The sequence below is a fragment of the Mercenaria mercenaria genome, chromosome 15, assembly GCF_021730395.1.
Source record: "Mercenaria mercenaria strain notata chromosome 15, MADL_Memer_1, whole genome shotgun sequence".
Taxonomy (NCBI): Eukaryota; Metazoa; Mollusca; class Bivalvia; order Venerida; family Veneridae; genus Mercenaria; species Mercenaria mercenaria.
Window position 1 is genome coordinate 13354285 of NC_069375.1, and position 9712 is coordinate 13363996.

At 34.9% G+C, this 9712-nt stretch overlaps 1 protein-coding gene across 1 annotated transcript in view; it reads left to right on the top strand.

The window, feature by feature from the left end:
• The window catches only part of LOC123547073 (folylpolyglutamate synthase, mitochondrial-like), a 28363-nt gene extending 19684 nt beyond the window's left edge, over window positions 1-8679 (top strand). The window contains exons 11-13 of the mRNA XM_053524062.1: window positions 263-315; window positions 1686-1825; window positions 2650-8679. Of these exons, the coding sequence (XP_053380037.1) occupies window positions 263-315; window positions 1686-1825; window positions 2650-3185 (729 nt within the window). The 3' untranslated portion in view covers window positions 3186-8679. The remainder of the gene's footprint in view (window positions 1-262; window positions 316-1685; window positions 1826-2649) is intronic.
• The last annotated feature ends 1033 nt before the right edge of the window (window positions 8680-9712 follow it).

Consider the following 9712-nt stretch of genomic DNA (forward strand, 5'->3'; position numbering starts at 1 on the left):
ATTCAGGTCTTGTTTGTTGTGGTTTTATTTTGTGATTATTATTCAGGTTGTTAAGCATTTATGACTTGCAGTTAGGTATGTTTTTGGACATCATGCTGGTTCATAAACATACATCATGTACATGTTTTAATTAATAAACACAGTATGTTTTAATTTTACGAGTCTCACTGAGACTAAAAACAAAAGTGGTGGTAATAGTACGCTATCTGCAATGGTATGGTGTTTCAGTATGAAGTAAATATCTTGGATGTTATGTTTTCAGCAATGTGTTGAATGGTTCTCTACAGAAGCAAATTCAGAAAAGTCTCGTTCAAAGTAAGTTTTTCATAGTGTTCAAGTTAAATAATGCTTTACCTACATCCTTGCTTGTCTGCCTGTATCTAAAAATGATGTCTAGGGGCCTCCGTAGCTGAGTGTGTGGTTTCTAAATCTCACTTAGGATGTATAATTCTTTATATGCAGAAGTAATTCAGCTAAATTGAGGTAGGCCTATGGTTCTATCCGCCTTAAACAAAGACTGAATGGGCACCTGAGGCCTTCCTTCACAGTGAAAAGTATGTATATAGTGGAACGTTAAATTTTTTTTTGTATGAAACTGCAGGCCAAATTATGCTGATTTGTCAAAAACATGGCCACCAGATGGCAGTCACTTTTCCCTGATATTTATATAGCAGGAAAATTTAAAAATCTTGTCAGAAACAGCAAGCCCAATTTGGAAATTATGTTACAAAAATGTTTCTTGGGTGACCCTTTGCAAAGATTGCTATTTATTCTGTTCCATCCCAAAACATGGTTGCCAGGGGGTGTAGTGACTTTTCCCTCTATTTATATGGTGAAAACTGTTATATTGCCTCTTAGTATCTTTTGTCATCATTCCCCCAACATGTTACCTTACCTGCACCCACCCCCACCTCCAACACACATATTACCAGCCCATATTTATTTAGTAGATACTTTTAATATATCCTTGTCAGACTTGTCAGATAACACTGGCACTATTTCAAATTAATTTCAAAGGCATTGTCCTTGCATAAATGTCAACCAAAAATGTTCAAGCAAACACAATAGCTCAGGTGAGTGATCTAAGGTCAATCTGGCCCTCTTGTCATGGATTAGGTTGTTGCCTCAGTTTGTGCAATTAATAACCTTCGGAAAATTACTATTTTTGTCATTCTCTAAACTCCACTGCACTGGACTTATTTTCCTATGAACAAACCATTTTGTCTGAAATATCTGATTTCTATGTTAAGAATAAAAGTTACACACTATTCTGTATTAGACAGATATAAACAACAACTTTATATGGTCTATTATTAAGAATTTCCGGCTTTCAATTTACGAAGCTCAAAATCTTCCTCCATATCAAGAATATAACTTCTTTTCTGATCAAGTGGGTTGAGTTAAATCCAAAATCAGACTTCTTTTGTAGTAAAATGTAATTAAGTTTGAAATAGGACAGGATTGTGATCTACTTTATGCTTGATGTAAATATCTCAAACCAAAAGTAGTCCAAGTTAACATGATACCTGTTACTATAAACTACTTAAGTCCTTCAATATGCTACATCAGTTGGGTTTGCCAGATGTCTTTATGCGGATGTAAATCAAGTGATGGATTGATATATTGATGTCAGAAAGTTAGGTTTAAGAGGGAATGATAATTATTGTGTTGTATTCCTTTTCCAGACGTGGTGTGTACAGAGTATTGATATTCAACACAACAGGTGATCGCGAGACAACCAGTTTGCTCAGTCCTTTATTGTGTTGTGATTTTGATGCAGTCCTGTTCTGTCCAAACATTGCATATGAGAATGCTATGAGTGCTGGTAAGTACAATGTATTGATAAGGAGCTTCTGTAAAATTACAGATTTTCAGGAGGCTAAAGTTTGCTATATATGAAGTTGGACATTAGTTTGTAGGAAAGAATACTTGTGATGTATGACCAACTTGTGCAACATACATACAGGGTTATTCGTTTCTTATTTAGTAATATGTATGTAAAGTGCCTTTTAATTATACAGGATTATGAAAAACTTCTCAATCATCGGATCTAAATTTGAAACACTTTGTGTCTACTTTCTTTGTAAGAGTATGATGTGAGGAGATATATTTGCATATGTTTAACCACATGACCTTTGGGCAGAGTAGCTTACACCTGTCTGCTAGAGCAATGCTCCCTGTAACATTGACTTTTCTCTGTTTCGTCGTTGTCGGATGTAGAAAACTTGTGATCTGAGGGGTTCACACATTCTACTTTTCTGTTTATTATGTTGTTTCTCATTTGTAAAAATTTAAAGATATCCAGTGGTCATCTTTCACTACAATATTTCGTCTGTAGGTATTTAGTCCAACTAATAAATATTGTCATCAAATATATTTAACTTTAAACTATATATTTAATTTAATTGTGTAGAGCTACATTTATAATTAAATGACATGCAGTAATAGTTTATAGTAAAAAACTTCCAGGTTTTTAGCAGAGTACAGGTTAGTTATACATATGTACAGTGTGTACTATTTTAAACCTAATGAATAGTATTGTTAGAACATGTAAACTTGTTAATTTTATATTTACGTAAACTATGATATAGTAAGTATTCATGTTTTCTGATACTAGATTAAGGTCTAATATACCCCTAACAATTTCAGATCAAACAAACAACACAGTTACCAGGGAAGGTCAACTCAAGCGATGTATAACAAATAAAGAGACTTGGGAGAAGCTCTTGAATGAATGTGATGAAATGTCTAAAAATAGTAACTTATGCAATGGCAGTAGCTCTAAGTCTACAAAAGGACATGCGCAAACAGAGACAGTAACTGCAGAAAATGGTTTGCATTCAAAAAACAGAAAATTAGAATCACACGCATTACCAACCATATCACATTGTTTAAACTGGGTGTGTAAAAGGCAATGGAAGACTGGTGAAAATGGATATATGTCGCAAAATCATGTAAATGGTGAATTAAATGGACATGTGGCCAATGGTTATGAGGAAAATCATACGTGTGTATCTGACAATCTTGAAGACAGTCATGGTTGTGTAAATGGGACATCAGAGATAAACTTAGGGGCAGGAGATATAGGGGCATTACAATTGGGCCCGCAAATTCAAGTCCTTGTGACGGGCAGTATGCATTTAGTGGGTGGGGCATTGAGGGTGTTGTGGGATAAACAGTCGTGAATATGCTTGTTAACTATTTTACTGTCAAATCATAAACATTATTGCAGTCAGTTTTCCTGGTTGGGTCAGTTGGCAGTTTGATATCATGCCCACTAATCAGTACTTTTGACCAAAACCATGAATTTGTATGCAAATGAAATTAATTGACTTGACAGTATGTGATCTTGTTTTACCTCGGTATGAGTGCAGTATGTCATAAATAAGTTTATTACAGTATTTTCTTTTGCAGTATGTCATTAATAAGTTTATTACAGTATTTTCTTTTCATGTTACTTAATTGCTTCATCTTAAAGTATTGAACAAACTTATGAGAAATTCAATATTATCAAAACTTTGTTGTACCCCCCGACAACAAAGTTGTAAGGGGGGGTATACTGGTTTCAGGTTGTCTGTCCGTCTGGTCGTCTGTCCGTAGACGCAATCTTGTGCGCACCATCTCTCCTTATCCCCTTGACAGAATTTAATGAAACTTCACACAAGTGATCAGTACCAACAGTAGTTGTGCATGGGGCATGTTAGGTTCTTTTAGAAAAAAAATTTGCAGAGTTATGGGACTTTGTTTTTTTGTTACTATACTATATACATAGACACAATCTTGTGCGCACCATCTCTCCTCATTCCCTGGACACAATTTAATGAAACTTCACACAAGTGATCAGTACCAACAGTAGTTGTGCATGGGGCATGTTAGGTTCTTTTAGAAAAAAATTTTGCAGAGTTATGGGACTTTGTTTTTTGTTACTATACTATATACATAGACACAATCTTGGGCGCAGCATCTCTCCTCATCCCCTTGACACAATTTAATGAAACTTCACACAAGTGATCAGTAACAACAGTAGTTGTGCATGGGGCATGTTAGGTTCTTTCAGAAAATTTTTACCAGAGTTATGGGACTTTGTTTTTTTGTTACTATACTATAGACATAGACACAATCTTGTTGGCACCATCTCTCCTCATCCCCTAGACACAATTTAATGAAACTTCACACAACTTATCAGTACCAACAGTAGTTGTGCATGGGGCATGTTAGGTTCTTTCAGCGACAAAAATTGCAGAGTTATGGGACTTTGTTTCTTGTTAACATACTATGTACATACAGTCTGCATATGCAATCTTGTGCATGCCTAATCTACCAAACCCTTGCACACAATTTAATGAAACTTCACACAAGTGATCAGTACCAACCCTAGTTGTGCATGGGGCATGTTACATTCTTTTAGATAAATATTCTGCATAGTTATGGGACTTTGTTTTTTGTTAGCTCACATGTCACACAGTGACAGTGTGAGCTTTTGTGATAGCGCAGCGTCCGTCGTCCGTCTGTGCGTGCGTGCGTCCGTGCGTAAACTTTTGCTTGTGACCACTCTAGAGGTCACATTTTTCATGGGATCTTTATGAAAGTTGGTCAGAATGTTCATCTTGGTGATATCTAGGTCAAGTTCGAAACTGGGTCAACTGCGCTCAAAAACTAGGTCAGTAGGTCTAAAAATAGAAAAACCTTGTGACCTCTCTAAAGGCCATATTTTTCAATGAATCTTCATGAAAGTTAGTCAGAATGTTTACCTTGATGATATTTAGGTCAAGTTCGAAACTGGGTCAGGTGCCATCAAAAACTAGGTCAGTAGGTCAAATAATAGAAAAACCTTGTGACCTTTCTAGAGACCATAGTTTTCATGGGATCTGTATGAAAATTGGTCTGATTGTTCATCTTGATGATATCTAGGTCAAGTTCGAAACTGGGTCACGTGCTGTCCAAAACTAGGTCAGTAGGTCTAAAAATAGAAAAACCTTGTGACCTCTCTAGAGGCCATATTTTTCAATGGATCTTCATGAAAATTGGTCAGAATGTTCATCTTGATGATATCTAGGCCAAGTTCAAAACTGGGTCAGGTGCGGTCCAAAACTAGGTCATTAGGTCTAAAAATAGAAAAACCTTGTGACCTCCCTAGAGGCCATATATTTCAATGGATCTTCATGAAAATTTGTCAGAATGTTCATCTTGATAATATCTAGGCCATGTTTGAAAGTGGGTCACGTGAGTGCAAAAACTAGGTCATTAGGTCTAAAAATAGAAAAACCTTGTGACCTCCCTAGAGGCCATATTTTTCAATGGATCTTCATGAAAATTGGTCAGAATGTTCATCTTGATGATATCTAGGCCACATTCGAAAGTGGGTCACGTGCGGTCAAAAACTAGGTCAGTAGGTCTAAAAATAGAAAAACCTTGTGACCTCCCTAGAGGCCATATTTTTAAATGGATATTCATGAAAATTAGTCAGAATGTTCATCTTGATGATATCTAGGTCAGATTCGAAATTGGGTCACGTGCGGTCAAAAACTAGGTCATTAGGTCTAAAAATAGAAAAACCTTGTGACCGCTATAGAGGCCATATTTTTCCATGGATCTTCATGAAAGTTGGTCTGAATGTTCACCTTGATGATATCTAGGCCAAGTTCGAAAGTGGGTCACATGCATCAAAAACTAGGTCATTAGGTCTAAAAATAGAAAAACCTTGTGACCTCTCTAGAGGCCTTATTTTTGAATGGATCTTCATGAAAATTAGTCAGAATGTTCACCTTGATGATATCTTGGTCAAGTTCGAAAGTGGATGACGTGTGGTCAAAAACTAGGTCATTAGGTCTAAAAATAGAAAAACCTTGTGACCTCTCTAGAGGCCATACTTTTCATGAGATCTTCATGAAAATTTGTCAGAATGTTCATCTTGATGATATCTAGATCAAGTTCGAAACTGGGTCACATGCCTTTAAAAACTAGGTCATTAGGTCAGATAATAGAAAAACTTTGTGACCTCTCTAGAGGTCATATTTTTCAATGGATCTTCGTGAAACTTGGTCAGAATTTTTATCTCAATATCTAGGTCAATTTTTAAACTGGGTCGCATGAGCTCAAATACTAGGTCACTATGTCAAATAATAGAAAAAAACGACGTCATACTCATTTCAAAACTGGGTCATGTGGGGACAGGTGAGCGATTCAGGACCATCATGGTCCTCTTGTTACTATACTGTATACATACAGTCTATATACATACAGTCCACATAATTATGCAGTCTTGTGTGTGTCAAATTGCAATGTACTGTGTCAGTGCATGCGGGGGGAACATTCATCACCTTTAGTGATAGCTCTAGTTTAAAATGTATCCGGCAGAATGAAATTTTCTAATCATACATGTCTGGATCGGAAGAATTTTTTTTTTGCAAATAAAAGGGATGAAAATTTCCTGTTGAAACTGTTTCTGCTAATTATTGAATAAGCACTACTTAACCTTTAAATGAGGACAATACTAGTTGGACTGAAATTAGTCCGGAATGTATGAGAGAGGTGTAGAAAATTTCTTTCCTTTGAAACCAATTTTTCTCTCAAGATTTTATAGATCATGTAGATTCACAAAACAAAATCTCATCACACAGGTAATATAGCCATAATGATTTATTTATACTTTAGAATTGGAAATCTGATAATTTGTAATGCAGTGACATTTTGGCCATAGCCACGAAAGGTTATAACTGCCATCAAATTTAAATGATTTATCATCTTAGGCATGCAAAATGTATTTCTAGTCATTAACTCTTACCCCGCTAAATTATAATGAATTTGTCAATCTTTCAATTTGGACAGTTTCATTAACTGTTAAAAGGGATGCATACCAAAAAGTTACAGACTGAATGGCAAACAGTGCAGTTCATCCGTGCAGTCTGATCATGATCTGCACTGGTCGCAAAGGTAGAATCAGTTGTGTTTAGCATGAATAGGGTTAAATGCTTAATTTATAAGTATCTTTGGGAAATCATAACATAATCGGGCTAAAATAAAATAGTATAAACTAAACTAAATATAGAACATGGTCATCAGATGTAATTAGCTTTTCTAAATGTATAATAAATTGTGTACGTAGGGCTACATTCTTAAGTAAATGTTGTGCAGTATCACTGGTTTGTTTGAAAAAATAACTTAGAGTTTTGTTTGTGGAAGTACACATTTATATTGTGTTTAGCCATATGTGTATTAAGTGTGTATTATTTTAAACCTAATGTATAGTTCTGCTGATATACATAAACTTGTTTATTTTTTTGTTAACATAAACTATATTTACCAGGTAGTCATTATTCCATACCTCATGTTTTTATTTTGATGTAAATGAGATGTGGAACCAAAATTTGTAGTCCTGTTTGGTGCCATATAACCTATACTGTGTTGGTGTGCCGTAAAACCCAAATAAATAAACAAATTATTCATATTTTCAGATATCAAATATTAAGAGTCTAGTATACTTTTAATACATGTTGAAATAAAAAGGTGCCTTATTAATGCATTCAAGGATTTTAGCAGGATCTTGCGATTGTTGTATTTTATTGTTACTGACTTACTGCACTCGTAACTAAGCAATGTTTTTTTTACAAAGATTGTGATATGCAGTATATTGTTGTGTGGGGGGAATTTCTGTTTTAGCAAGTTTATTTCATATTTCAGTATTTTTGTTTAGTATTTACCGGTGGTCTCTTCTTTGATGAACATTCTCTGGGATGCTCTGTATGACATGTTGTGGGGACAAATAATACAGTTGGGTGATATAGTTTATAGAAAACTCATACAAGTGTACAGTACTGTTTTCAGGGACTAAAATGATGTAGTATGGTGACAAGGCCACACCCGAGTCTTCATATTTTTTTACCTTCTGGTGTGCATAAGTGTTAAGGGGAAAATAAGTCCAAAATTTAAAACTGTAGAATAAGATCTTGACAAATGTGTACTATTTGACTCTGTAATTTTGGTGACTAGATTTTATTTTCAGAATTTCCTCCTCATTTACAATACCTATAACTTAATATCATTTAGAACATCTGTTAGAGTGTTTGTAGTATCTTGAATCGGCCAGGAGTATTTTTAGAAGATACTGTTTGGTAAATTGTTAGCCTATGGAGTGGATATTTTTATTCTATATTCAATATATACTAAATGTATTCTTTATATACCAAGTAAGATTTTCTGTCAGTAACCCAAGTCTGATAAAAAATAAGAACAAAAAGCAGGATATTTTAAAACAAAACTGGTGTCTCAGAATGAATATAATGGGAGAAATTCCAAAATTATTATACTATTGTTGTTGTTTTTTTTCTTAAAAAAAAGGAAGCCTTTTGACATGTTCTAAGTGCATAAGAGTGGTCTAATGACTGTGGAGTGATGTTCCAGCTACGTTAGAGTGACCTTTTGATGGCTTTAAAGTGATGTTTTCATGTGTTGTCTAATACTTTTAGCAAAAATATATATGGACAATAAAATAAATACACCTTATTAATTGAAGATAATGAAGTCGAACTAATATGTGTTTGGTTATCTAGTTAGATGGATACAAGATGCAATTGTATTAAATCTTTGTAATTTGATGGATTGCTCAAATGTTACATTTTTAAGAATGGCAAATTTTTATTGTGAAATTTAAAAAAAAAGAAATAAACATTTTTGTCTACACTGGGGCTCTAGCTTTTCATTTACCTGTGCTGATATAAGCCAGACACGGATTTTGCTCTCCTGAGCACCAAATGTTCAAGCAAGGTAAGCTATAATGATTGCCCTTTGTCCGTCTTTATTCAGCAACTGTAAACAGACTAGAGGTCATAATATTTGCCCAACCTTAATGAAACTTGTTCAGAATGTTACTGTTAGAGTCTTAAACAAGTTTGTTACTTGGTCATCTGGCTCAGAACCTGAGCCACTATGTCATTTAACCGAAAACTTTAACATTTTAGTCTCTCTTAAGCTTTGTCACAATATTTCCATGAAATCTACCTCCAGATGAAACTTGGGTTACCATCTGTCATAAATTACAGTTGAACTTCTTTTGCTTGAACTCGACGGGGCCATCAAAATCTGTCCGCATTACAGGCAGTTCCAGCTATCAAACAATATACATGATACAGGGACTTTGTCTGGACCTGATGATGAGTGCGAGCGAAGGGTGGTGCCCGAATTATTCGAGTTCAAGAGAACAAAGTAGATCGATCTAGAGGACACATTTTCTAATTGTCTTCATGAAACACTGTCAGAATGTTTGTTTCCATGAATTCTTGGTCAGATTCAGAAATGAGTTTCATGATAGGTTGGAAGGTAGGTTTTCATATACCAAAATTGTTGAAGCAATCTAAACTCGGTTGGATGTCTAGGAACATTATGACCCTCGTGTTAAAAGTTTGCATCCTGCAGATGAAAAAAAAAGTAAATGCACATGTTTATATTGAAATGATACTTTCCAAGTGCAATTCTTTTTTTTTTTTGAAGAAGAAGAATTCAACGTTTGATCAATGAAACAGATTGGATAAAAGGCAATTTAGTTACATCCCTATCTAACTGACATTCACAACTGTTCATTTGTAGTACTACCAGTATATCATGTTTCATGTTATATGTGACTTAGGCAGATAAAATATATTTAAATACTTAATGCAAATGATCTGGAAATACGTCCTGGCCCTGTCCCACCTACCCCACAAGCCACAACTTTGAA